The 13,381-nt window shown below is 43.6% G+C and overlaps 1 protein-coding gene across 1 annotated transcript; it reads right to left on the reverse strand.

Annotated features, from left to right (window-relative positions):
• Positions 1–1,040: 1,040 nt before the first annotated feature.
• On the reverse strand, positions 1,041–7,031 carry LOC128017562 (fucolectin-1-like). Its single transcript, XM_052602965.1, has 6 exons — positions 6,842–7,031; positions 6,599–6,757; positions 2,812–2,850; positions 2,303–2,609; positions 2,070–2,209; positions 1,041–1,151 (listed from the first exon to the last, which is right to left on the reverse strand). The coding sequence occupies exons 1-6, from the start codon at positions 7,029–7,031 to the stop codon at positions 1,129–1,131; spliced, it is 858 nt and encodes a 285-aa protein (XP_052458925.1). The 3' UTR covers positions 1,041–1,128.
• Positions 7,032–13,381: the final 6,350 nt, after the last annotated feature.

Here is a 13,381-nt window from a genome sequence, read left to right on the forward strand (position 1 = left end):
ATATTTTGCATAATATTACAGCAGTACGGTGATAACACTTAACGGCACTGATTTTACTGCATATTTAAACTAAGCAGTGTGTTGTTGTTTTTTTAACCCATGTTTGACTGACTGAATTTTATTATGATAATGAACAGGCTGCATTGTCAAAGTAGCAAAGCTTAACTGTGTGCATGCATGCAGCGCCAGCAATCACTTTAGTCTTCCTTTCTAACAGTGGAAGCAATTACTCATTTTACATTCACAATAAAAACAAATCTTTAGGCTTAAAATAAGCCTAAAGAAAAGTAGGATAGGATGCTTTCTGCCGTCGGTTTCCTTTTTTCGCAGCAAAAAAAAAATTAACCAAAACTGCATTTTTTGTTCATTTTCATAATTTATTAAGTAAAAATATAAAAGAGGAACATCTGTACTTCCTCCACAGACAACGAAACGGACACTTTTTGGTTGTTAAAAAAGGTGCGCTCGTTCAAACCCATTTTGATCGATCGTTTGCTGGCTGTATTGATTTAAATCTAGCGGTTTTGTTTGTGTCACAAGTTCAGTGACACAGGGAGTGAAAATTCTCTCCAGCCAATCAGTGATCAAAGTATCAGATAGCAAAGTATACACGTTACGTTTTGGTAATGGTATGGTTCACATGGAAACCCTCCAAAAGTAAACCGTACACAGCTGTACTGTGCCATGCCATGCAGTGGAAAAGCACCATTAACTACTTTTTCTCATATATGTGTGTGTGTGTGTGTGTGTGTGGCCTATAACTTTATTTATTTATTTTGTTATGAACAAGCACAATGGGTATATGCCACCTGTGAAACTTTCAACACTCCCTCAGAGACAACAACAATGCAATAGCTCATTCAGTTTAATTCACATTTATATGTATAATGCATTTCACAACACATATTGTTTAATTGCAGCTTTACAGAAAATGCAAGTTTATCTGTTACAAAGACATAATAGTCTTTATAGAAGCTTGTATCAAAAATAACAGTTCAAATTAAAGTATTTACAAATACAAAATATGTATTCAATCAAACTGTGTGTGCATTTTAAACCAATGAAAATGTCATCATTTTGTGTCTGGAGTCCTTGCAGGGTAGGCATCATCTACTCACAGGTGCTGGGTCATATGGAGTCTTCACAAGAGTCTAGATTAAAAAAAAAAAAAATTATTTAAATTTTTAAAGGGGTCATATGGTGAAATAAAACATGGCATTATTTGGTGTAATGCAATGTGTTTATGTAGTGTAAGGTCAAGATAACACATTATTTTACACAAAATTGTAATTATTTTTTGCTCCTCTATGCCCAGCCTTTCTGAAATGCACCGTTTTTTTTTTACAAAGATCATCATTCTGAAGAGCGAGATGTGCTCTGATGGTCAGCTATCCAGTTTGTTGTTATTTGCCGAATACTTCAAGTGTGTGACAGAAATGTTACGCCCCTCACCATTCTTTGATGCCGTCTCCCAGCACGACCAGACAAAAACATTAAAACACATCACAAACGAGGCATTTGTTTCATCCAGTGTAGACATAAGTACGGATTATAATGACTTATACTGTCTTTTTATGTGTTGCGTTAAAGGTACCTTGAGTCACGTAAATATAAAACAATGTCTGCATTTGTGATCGGAGAAACGACAAACAATAAGATACTCTACACTGCTCAAAACTAACGTTTGAATCATCAGTGGCAAATTCTTTACATATGAAAACATAATTACCGGCTGTGAGTCAGAACAAGACATTGTAGGCTACTCTCCCAGGATCAGAAAACAGTCCATAAAATGCACTGCACGCTTCTGAATATTTGGGTTGAACTGTTCTGTAACAGTGATGTAAATACAACTTCACTGATTTCTTATTGTGTCCTCTTTTGGACCAAAGTATTTTCGCTTTCACAACAAAACACACAGTGTTTCCAGTGTTTCACTGCATGTTCAAGTTGATCATGCAAATTCAAACAACAAAAAGATGCTAAGCTTGAAAGTGACATTGTTGTGAGCTGTGCTTTGTACATCTCTACGCTACTGACAGTGGACCTATTTTTTTTTCCGGTTTTACCTGTTCCATAAACCTCCACCTCACACAGTGTGAGGTATGCGTGGATGTTAGGAATGTACATGTTCACATAACGACCTTCCATTCCACCGCAAGAGAAACTGACAGAACTGCCTGCTGGGACAAGTGAAGTGACACCACATCTACAGAGAGAAAGAGAGAAACCATGACACAATCAGCTGACCTGCTCAAATCCAGTTCTCCTGACACGTTCATAACTGTTTTCATAACTTCACCTGGGATTGTTGTTGCCGTTGTTCTCCAGAGAGTTTCCGATGCGGATCTCTACTCCAGTTGTTTGCTCTGGCCAGCCGTCGGCTCTGTTGGTGACGGTCACGTTGTAAATGGTGTAAGAATCCAGCAGGTCCAGCCTCCACCACGGGTTGAGCTCCTTTGATGTGATTGAGCAGCTTGAGGCTAAACCTGGAGCGTATCTGATGCCGTCTATGGCCTTTGCAGCGCCCCAGGTGGAATATGTGGCATTTGCAGCTCCCCAGCCATATGTGCTCGACTGTACAGCCGTTCCTCTTAATGCCAAATTCTCTAAAAATATTTAAAGAGACAGAAGCCAAAACACACAATTCCATTTACTTCTACATTAAAATCTGCACTGACATAAACTCACTATGAGTAGTTATATTTTATTAATCAGCATTAACAAAAATGAAAAAATACTATAAATTGTGTATAGGTTAATGTTAATGGATGCATGTTAATTAATGGGACATCAGTTACTACTTTTTACCTTTCACATTTTCTGAACTCCCCTGAATGGAAAAGACACCTGTTACAAAAACACAATATTTCCATTGCTTTCTGAGATGTGGATCAATTTTATGTTGCATTTGATTGTATAAATATTTTCATAAAGAATAGATAAACAGCATCTATAATTGTACATCATTTGATTGATGTTTGTCATTTTTACTCACCCAAAAGTAAGAACAGATAAGAGAGTTCCTCCATCTTGTTTTATAAAGACCAATAACCAGATATCTGTGATGGTCAGATATGACAAGGGTGTGAGTTTCCCCTTCTTCTCTCTCTTCTTCATCTCTCTTTTTATTTGTTTCTCTTAGCAGCTCGAGTCTCCACCCTTAGGAAATTCTGACTGGATGTTTGCTGAATATATTTCACACATCATAGGTCAAGGCTGATTTACTAAACAAATCTGGTAAAATGTAAATTATTTTATGACTAGTATTCCAGAATGATGTTTTTTTTTTTTTTATGCTTTTGTGCATCCATCTATGAGTTTCATTTTAAGTGTTGGTTCAAATTAAGATTATCTCTTAAAAGGAATCATCTAAAAAAAAAAAAAAAAAACTATGTCTGTAATTAAGATTAAGTCCATGCAGCCTTTCATCCATACTGGTAGTGTTTCCTTGTCTGACACAGATCATCAACCTGCTGTGATCTTGTGAGATACTGGTTCAGAGCAGTCTTTAACTCTTTAGGTGCCAGTGTTTTTTTCCTAAAACGTTAGATTTTGACATCTTAATTTCAAAAGGCTACATCTTAAAAGTGATAAAAGATATATGTTGCGTCCTAAGACGTATTTTATTTGTAATCATTTAATGTGCTTTTTGGTGTTTTTTTTTGTTTCTCCTCATGTCTACTGCCACCATGCTCATGCTGGTGATTGGGATCACCTGTCGTTGATTTGCTGCACAGTAACCTCAGGTCCATTGATTGGTTTGCAGTCGGCAGAATGTCAGCATATAAAGCCAGCACCATCTCACAACAAGGAGAGAGAGAGAGGCCACATGGACTTATTTTCCCCTTGTTCCAGATAGCTTCATCCTGTTATGTTGTTGAAATCTGTTAACTATTGGGGCAATTGTAGATATAGTTGGAGACTTATGGTTTTGTTTAGAATTTAAGATTTTCTTTTAAGGAAACCTGTAGGGAGGTGGGTGCCATTTTTGTTTGAATCTGCTTTTCTCCTGGTTATGAGTAGTTAGGGAGAAAGGGAACGTTATTTGTTATTTAATTAATCTTTGTTTCAATGTTTAGGTAAGTTATGGTTAAAACGGAGTTAGAAACCTTTTAGTTTTTTTTGTTGGCCTTTGCCCCCTCCTGAAGTTTGTTGCCTCTTATCCTTTTTATTTTGGATTCAATAAATACTTTTTTCTAAGCTTATTAGTTTTTGGATGTGTGTTACTGGAACTAGAGATAAGAAGGACCATTGCTCTCTCTCTCTCCAAAACTTTGTTACTGCTATGCCTAGTTCCCCTAGACTTTAAAGAAAAATAAAGCTAGCACGTAACACTTTCTGTAAATGATAGAAATAATCAGGATGACGCAATGTTTATGTAGGGATTACATTTCCCCACCTAATTTGCATATTATGACGTCATATGATGGTGGCCATCTTGAATTATAGAATTTTCATGAAAAGTCACATGTTTAAATGATAAAATGCAGCACTTCTTCCCCCCAAAATGTCCCTTACCTTCTGTGTGCTATATTGCACAATACGGAATGCTCAGGTAAATAGTAAGTAGTAAACAAACTGTGTAAAGCATTATTAATAAATGGTAGAAACAAACAGAATACATGTAGCTGTTGGCCTTTTGCTGTAGAGATTATCAATTTACTACATACAGCAGGCACTCTGATTCCATGTATGGGGCACATATATATTATTCATATGACACAAACACAAGCAGACAAGACCTGTTTAGTTCAAAAGCTATTCCCCGTGTCACATCTCCTCTGCTTCTGCTACGAGCAGCGCGGCCAGATCTGCCTCGCGCACGCCCCGAGTGTGCACAGCTCGGACTACTTTTATTGTCATTGCGACTCCCCACCCTGCCTCCATGTTGCCCTCTAACTGTCCTTTGAATACTTCGACCTTGTCTAACATACCCAGTGGCATTAGACAAAGTCTCCACCTCAATGCTGTCACCGCGATTGTGGAAAGGCACACGGTCAGAAGACAAAGCTACATGTCTAGTGTGGTAAATATCTTTCGTCTCGTAAGCTTTATTGATGCCATTAGATAATAATAATAATAATAATAATAACAACAATAATAATAATAATACTCTAATGGCAATACTCACTGACGTTGACAATATTGCTCTGATAAAATGGCTCACTCTCACAAAAAAAAAAAGAAGCTCCTCTTTTGTTTGCACTGATTCAATGCGCTCTAGCTCAAATATTTTGTATAGAAGCATGACGTTTTTTCGAGTGAGAGATGAAGTATTACATGTCTGCCATTTGGTGAAATGAAAATGAAATTTGACACCCTATTTGAGAAAATCGGCTGTTTGATTCAGTGCCGCATCTTGTCTTGTAAACTCGACCGTGGCGCCTAGAGGGTTAATCCTGAAGGTGTTGCTTCCCTTCTCGCAGAATTTACACACCAGTTCTGACGTACTAATAGGTGGTATCAAGATGGGGTGTGTGTTCCTTTCCATCGGGTACACTTGAAGTCAGACGTTGTGACTGGGATAGTCATCCTTGGCGTGTGTTTCCAGTTTCTGTTTGAAGGGTTAAGTCTTATCGTTCGTAGGGAGGAGAATGCCAATTAATTTGAAGATTCATGTTGTCTCCTCTGTTTTAATAGAGAGGGAGTAAGGGAAGAGTTGGTCTTTGTCTGTTGGAGCTTGGTAAGGCTAAAACAGTTTTTTCAAACTCTCAGTAAGAGTTTATTTGGTTTACATGGCATGATAGGTAAGGATAGTGAATGGCTGGGGTGGGAATTTTCTTGATGTCATAAATTGGTGCCTGTTTGAGGACTTATAAAAGTCATGGGTATATGTTAACTAGGCAGGCGTCATATATCCAGGAGGTAGTTTTCTTCCTGTGCTTCGACTGTGACTTGTGGGTTAATGTCTTGTATGGTATCTATTTGCTTTATTTTGGTTCTAGTTTTTAATTGATTTGCATGTGCATTTTTCGTATTGTTTGGAGAGAAGCTGGATGCAGTCGCTCCTGTGCTTTGTGTTTGTTTCTGTGCTTTGTGCTTATTTCTGTGCTCTTGCCAAGGGATAGCTTTGCTGTGGAATAAGCATCTGTCTTCCCCAGGCACACATTTGATGTATTATGGTTGCGTATCGGTCATGGATGCAGTGTGAGTTTCTATCTGTGTTTTATTTCAGTTAATGTTGGCTGGCAGCTGAAGGATATAGGATGAGAGTTTAAATTGAGAGTCTAAATTCAAATTGCTCTGGTTACTTAATGTAACCTCAGTTCCCTGAGATAAGGGAATGAGCATTATGTATGGGAAAACTCCTTTTTTCCCTTTCGCCTGAAGCCTGATTTTTTTCCACGTTTGTGTAGCTGCACAAACCAATGGCACTTCAGCCCGCCAAAAGGGGCAGGGTCGAACACTATATAAGTTGGCCCGTAGCACCATTTATCAGATCATTCGAATGAAGCAACAATCATCGATTCATACAGCTTGTAGTGTGGCTTTTTAAAATTATTTTAAATGATAAGGGCCGCCCGCAAGTCAGCTGAATTGAGCAGCTAAAATGGGGGCCTTTTTAAGGTGCCTAGGACAACGGATTTGTCTCAACGTGGCACAGTCTGAGGGCGAGGGGGATTCAGTATCCTCACACCCTTCAGCAATTTAACAACAAAGTCATTTCTGCCTATTGAATAGCCGGCCTCGAGAGAATGATTCGCCGTGATGGCCACCACATATACTTGGATTGTGGATGGGGCACGCCCCTTATCTAGCAGTTATTGCAGAAAAATTAGCACACAGGACACGTCACATGAAAACAGGCCATGCAGTGCACCAATTGAGGAATACTGACCATTTCTGGCCATAGAGCCATCATGTGGCGGCACCCTTGCCTCAAGAATGGTGTTGCTTACTCTTGCTGGGAGCCTATCAGACTCCAGTCGAGGCACCAGACATGAAGGCTCCACTACTATGGGCGTGGATGCTAAATCATGCCTTTCAATTGCGAGAGAAGGTCCCTCCTCAATGGGCCACGGGGCCATTGTTACCAGCTGCATCAACTCTGGAAACCAAGCCTGGTTCTTCCAGAGCGGAGCTACTATGAGGAGGGAGCATTTGGTTTCCTTGATTCACCTGATGATCTGGGCTATAGGAAGAAATGTATACAGGCGAGCCCTGGGCCAGTCGTTGTAACGGCGCTAATGGAGGACAGGAGACAAATGCAAGTACGAGTAAGTTTATTAGAAGTATGATGATGATGAAAGGTCGGAGAGTAACGCAGGAACCACGGTGGCAGCACAGACTGGTGAGTTGAGACGTGGGGTGCGTTGAACGACGATGACAGCGGTGATAATCCAATAGTGGTGAGTGTATTCCAAGCGTGACGACAGGATCCGAACAGAACGGCGGCAAGGCAGGAACAACACGAACACGACATCAAACACCAGGATCTACAAACAACGATCAGACAAACAGGAAACGAAAGACAGGGTGTTAAATAGTCTGTGGGAACTAGCCGCACCTGCCGCTGATCAGTGATCAGCGACCACACCCACATGAAACAATCAACATGACGTAACCTGACTACAGCTGGAGACGGTGCATTCACGAACCGTGACAGTACCCCTCCTCCTAAGAACGCCTCCTGGCGTCCCCAGAATCTCTTACCTGTCGATTGTAATCATCGATAAGGGAATGATCCAGGATGTCCCTAGCAGGTACCCAACTTCTCTCCTCCGGACCGTAACCCTCCCAGTCCACCAAGTACTGAAATCCGCGTCCCCTCCTTCTAGAGTCCAGAATACGATTAACCAAATAAGTGGTCTCCCCATCTACGAGACGCGGCGGGGGAGGGACCGGGGTAGGCGGATTAATGGGAGAATAAAATACAGGCTTTATTTTGGATACATGAAAGGCGGGGTGAATTCTCCTGTACGTCGGAGGGAGTTTGAGGCGGACTGTCACCGGACTAATGATCTTGGTGACAGTAAACGGGCCGATAAATTTGGGAGCCAGTTTATTAGAAACGGAACGGAGAGGAATGTTCTTAGTAGAAAGCCACACCTTTTGACCCACGACGTATACGGGAGGCCTAGACCGGTGGCGATCGGCTTTGGCCTTGGTGCGCGCCCCCACTTGGAGTAGAGTCTCGCGGGCTCTGGTCCAAGTGCGGTGGCACCTCTGGACGAAGGCGTGAACGGAGGGGACCGCAACCTCGGATTCCATACTGGGAAAAATTGGTGGCTGGTACCCTACACTACACTCAAAAGGAGATAGGCCCGTAGCCGATACTGGTAAGGTATTGTGGGCGTACTCCACCATAGACAATTGTTGGCTCCAGGAGGAAGGATTCTTGGAGACCAAACATCGCAACACCCTTTCCAAATCTTGGTTGGCTCTCTCGGTCTGGCCATTGCTCTGGGGGTGAAACCCTGAGGACAGACTTACAGTCGCTCCTAGTAATTTACAGAATTCTCGCCAAAATTTAGACACAAATTGGGGTCCTCTGTCAGAAACCACGTCTATCGGGAGGCCATGTAAACGAAAGACATGGTCTATGACGGTCAACGCTGTCTCCTTGGCTGAGGGCAACTTGGCCAAAGGAATAAAATGGGCGGCCTTCGAGAACCGGTCCACCACGGTTAAAACAACCGTGTTGCCCTGGGAGGGCGGGAGGGCGGTAATAAAATCTAGTGCGATATGGGACCAGGGTCTCGAAGGTACCGGCAGCGGTTGGAGTAACCCATCCGGGGACCGATTGGAAGCCTTACCAGTGGCACATACCGAGCAAGCCAAAACAAAATTGTGAATGTCGCGAGCCATAAGTGGCCACCAGAATCGTTGCTTGACTAAAAATCTAGTACGGTTAACCCCTGGATGGCAAGCCACATTAGAGCAATGTCCCCACTGGATAACGTTGGACCTTAATCCCTCCGGCACAAATAAGCGGTTCGGTGGGCACCCGGGCGGAGGCGTTACCCCTTCTAAGGCCGTTCTGACCTTCGATTCGATCTCCCATGTGAGAGTGGAGACCACTAATGTCTCAGGAAAAATACACTCGGGAGTGGACGGGCGTTCGGAATGGTCAAAAATACGAGACAAGGAATCGGGTTTGATATTTTTGGAGCGCGGGCGGTACGAAATAGTAAAATCAAAACGTCCGAAAAAAAAGTGCCCATCGAGCCTGCCTGGAGTTCAACCTTTTGGCGGTGCTAATGTACTCTAAGTTCTTGTGGTCAGTCCATACTATAAAAGGAACCCCCGATCCTTCTAACCAGTGTCACCATTCCTCCAATGCCATTTTGACTGCCAACAATTCTCTGTTACCAATATCGTAATTACTCTCTGCAGGAGATAAACGATAAGAAAAATACGCGCAAGGGTGGACCTTGTCGTCTAAGGGAGAACGTTGGGATAACACCGCTCCTACCCCCACCTCTGACGCATCGACCTCCACCACGAACTGCCGTGTGGCGTCAGGGGTAATGAGAATTGGAGCTGAAATGAAATGGCTCTTCAGTTTCGCAAACGCAGCTTCCGCTGTGTTTGACCACCTGAAAGCAGTCCTGGCGGAGGTCAAGGCGGTCAGAGGCGCGGCTAGTTGGCTGAAATTGCGAATGAAACGCCGGTAGAAGTTAGCGAACCCCAGAAACCTCTGTAGGGCCTTACGGGAATCTGGACTTGGCCATTCTACCACAGCCCTAACCTTCTCGGGATCCATGCGTATTCCCTCAGTCGACACGATAAACCCCAAAAATGGAATAGACTGTGCATGAAACTCGCATTTCTCCGCCTTGACAAAAAGCCCATTCTCTAGCAACCTCTGAAGCACTCGTCGGACGTGCTGCACATGTTCCTGGAGAGAAGAAGAAAAAATCAATATGTCGTCCAGGTAGACATAAATGAACTGATCAATCATATCTCGCAGCACGTCGTTGACGAGTGCCTGGAAGACCCCTGGGGAGTTGGAGAGCCCGAAGGGCATGACCAAATATTCAAAGTGCCCTCTGGGGGTGTTAAACGCGGTCTTCCGCCAGCCTCCTGGCCGCCTCCCGTCCTGCGACGGCCCGATCGAAGACCCGCCTCATCTCCTCGGAGAGCGCCAGGAACGAGTCGCAGCATGGGTCCTGGTTCTCCCACACCGCCGTCCCCCATAGTGCCGCCCTCCCAGAGGTTGCAGGGCAAAATGCATATCACAGCGGGTTAGGAATGCTCTACAAAAGCTGGGCTCACCCGAGTATGCTTCCGGGATAGGAAGACGCGGTTCCGGCTGGGAGGTGGTCACTGGTGGTACCGGGAGAGCGGGCGGTGTGGGTGGCGCAGTGGGCGCTCGAAGAAGATGGAACTGCTGGGTGAGCTCGGACACCTGCGTTACCAAGGCTTGGACCGCGCGACCAGTGTCGTTAAGAGTCCTCTCCTGGGAGTCCATCCTCCGAACACTGGCGCTGAGAAATTCCTCCAGAGATGAAGCTTGAGTACTCGCTGCCTCCATGATGGTCTGATCGTTCTGTAACGGCGCTAATGGAGGACAGGAGACAAATGCAAGTACGAGTAAGTTTATTAGAAGTATGATGATGATGAAAGGTCGGAGAGTAACGCAGGAACCACGGTGGCAGCACAGACTGGTGAGTTGAGACGTGGGGTGCGTTGAACGACGATGACAGCGGTGATAATCCAATAGTGGTGAGTGTATTCCAAGCGTGACGACAGGATCCGAACAGAACGGCGACAAGGCAAGGCAGGAACAACACGAACACGACATCAAACACCAGGATCTACAAACAACGATCAGACAAACAGGAAACGAAAGACAGGGTGTTAAATAGTCTGTGGGAACTAGCCGCACCTGCCGCTGATCAGTGATCAGCGACCACACCCACATGAAACAATCAACATGACGTAACCTGACTACAGCTGGAGACGGTGCATTCACGAACCGTGACAGTCGTGGGCCAGGGCATCTCTCTGTATCGAGAAAAATGTTGGGCGATTAGAGTTGTCTTCCATAGGGGAAGATGTCTACCTATGCCTCCCCGAATACAGCCCAAATTTGCTGTAACATCTGAGGATGCAGCGCCCAATTGCCCAGCGCTACCTTGCCTCTGGACAGCATGTCTACTCCCAGGTTCATTTTGCCGGCACATGAACCGCTCTCAGCGTGAGGAGTTCTTTCTGTGCCCAGAGAAGGAGGCGACAATCCATCCCTGTATAAGGCGTGAGACCTGAGGCCGCCTTGGTGATTGATGATTGATATTAGACACCACAGTCGTGCTGTCGGATGGACCAGGACGTGGTGGCCTTTGATGGCCGGAAGGAAGGAATACAGGGCTAAGGAGACTGCAACCATTTCCAGGCATTTGATATGTAGGAATCGCTGCTGAGCTGTCCAGGAGCCGAATGCTGGATTGCCCACCAACAACGTGCCCCACCTGGAGTAGGACGTTCAGTTGGAGCATTCAGTTCCCGTTCTGATCTGGATATATATATATATATATATATATATATATATATATATATATATATATATATATATATATATATATATTAGTGGTGGGCATAGATACATTTTTGCAGAGCCTCATAGAAATTTGGTCAGATGACCATGAGCATGTCAGAGTTAAGAAGAATTAATGCACGCCTCCGCTTGAAGTTACGAGCGGTTTGCAGTGCATTAGAACATTGTTTTCAAGCCGCATCCACGCTTCATTATAGAAATGTATTATTTGCATATTGTGGTGTATACAAACAATGTACTAGATTATGGCCAGGGACAAAACCAGCCCGTGCAGTCGTCTCTCCATAGTTGTGTTGTCTCTGTCTTGTTTGCTGGCTTTCCCTCTTATGTTGGAATATTCGCACATGTAAATACTAAACAATCGAAAAGCAGTTTAGGAAATACGTCATGGCCAATGAGTGATGTGGATGTTGTCATGTGACTGCATTTTGGTTCATTTCAACTGGTTCGGACCAAAGCAATCAGTGTGGTGTGAAACGAACCAAAAAAGCTGAAAAATTTATAATTGTTTACCCTTGGTTCGGACCAAATTAACCGAACTAGAGATGTGAAAGGACCCTTAATTGTCTTTCTCTGTACAAATGCTGTAGAAATTTGTGGAAAGCCCTTATATGGAGCTGGTTTGGGCGTGTATTATGCTAATTACTAACCTTGTGCACGCGAGCGCTCATTAAGAAGACTTCAAATTCACTAACAGAAGAGCAAGTATAAGAACGAGCTCATGTGCGTACGAACGTGTTGTAAATTAGGCGGAAAATTTTTGTGAGAAATTCAAATACGAATGCAATTATAAGTGAATGAGATCCATTGTCCAGGACAGAAGATTAAACAACTCATCTTAACAAGGGCGGCCTGCGAGTGAACTGCAGTGAGTAGCCTCATCGAATTGTTTCCAAAACCCATCTCGAGATTCCCGGAATGGCTGGCCAGGCTGTATAATGGGAGGCGAGAGGTTTTATTTTCTCGAACGAGAGCTCACCTTGAAAAAGCGGGAAGTCTACATTCATGTAAGTGATCGTGAGAGGATGAGGAATTTTGCTCTTTAAAGTATTTAGGTCCACTATCACAGCGGTAAAATGTTTGTGCTGCTTGCTGATCGCTTGTGCTGTGGCCTTTGTTGCACACCGAGAGATCTGTTGCTGTGGACAGCTCCATAAAGGCCTCCTGGTGTTCTTGGCTAGACTCATCCATACTGCAGAGAAGTTTGGCCTGAAACACTTGGAGAATCGCCATTGTGTGCAGTGCCGAGCCGGCCTGTTCGGATGCTGCATTAGCTCTGTTGGCAATAGCTGAGGTGGTCCTGCAGGGCTTAGATGGATGTGCTGCATGGCCCTTTAAGCTGAGGGCAGATGGCGGGCACAGATGTGCGGCGATTATTTCCTCCAGGGGAGGAAGTTTGGTGTATTATTTTTTGTCAGCGCCGTCAACGGGGGTTGCCTTAGGATTGGGCAATGCCAAAATAATAAACAAATCATATAACTAAACCCAGGGACTCTAAGTAGCCAATGCCAAAGAAATAGGAAACAAATGTCAGCAGTCTTCCGACTTAAAGTATAAACAGTAGAACAAAAATGACATTTACAATAAAGAAAACTGGCACCGAATCCCTACAGTACTATTTACAATATTTACAAGGTACAAAAGAATAGTGCCAGCTCACAAAACTCAACAGAAAGAATTCGGTAGCACTTTATTTTACAGTCCTGTTCCTCATGTACATACTAGGTACTTATTATAGTAATTTCAATAACTATGTAACAACTAGGTACTAACCCTGAACCTACCCCTAAACCTAACCCTACTCCATGTAGTTACCTTGTTTTACCAGAACTTTCTTAGATAAGTACACTGTAAGTACACTACAAGTACATGTTAGTA

The sequence above is a fragment of the Carassius gibelio genome, chromosome A7 (assembly GCF_023724105.1).
Source record: "Carassius gibelio isolate Cgi1373 ecotype wild population from Czech Republic chromosome A7, carGib1.2-hapl.c, whole genome shotgun sequence".
NCBI lineage: Eukaryota > Metazoa > Chordata > Actinopteri > Cypriniformes > Cyprinidae > Carassius > Carassius gibelio.

What these genes read in the sequence shown, in the direction of transcription:
- LOC128017562 (XM_052602965.1), bottom strand. Translation starts at nt 7,031, where the DNA reads ATGGCCCCGTGGCCCATTGAGGAGGGACCTTCTCTCGCAATTGAAAGG. An exon ending in GAGTTCAGAAAATGTGAAAG is followed by an intron (nt 2,610 to 2,811) that starts GTAAAAAGTAGT and finishes AAATATTTTTAG; the next exon opens with AGAATTTGGCATTAAGAGGA. An exon ending in AACGGCAACAACAATCCCAG is followed by an intron (nt 2,210 to 2,302) that starts GTGAAGTTATGA and finishes TTCTCTCTGTAG; the next exon opens with ATGTGGTGTCACTTCACTTG.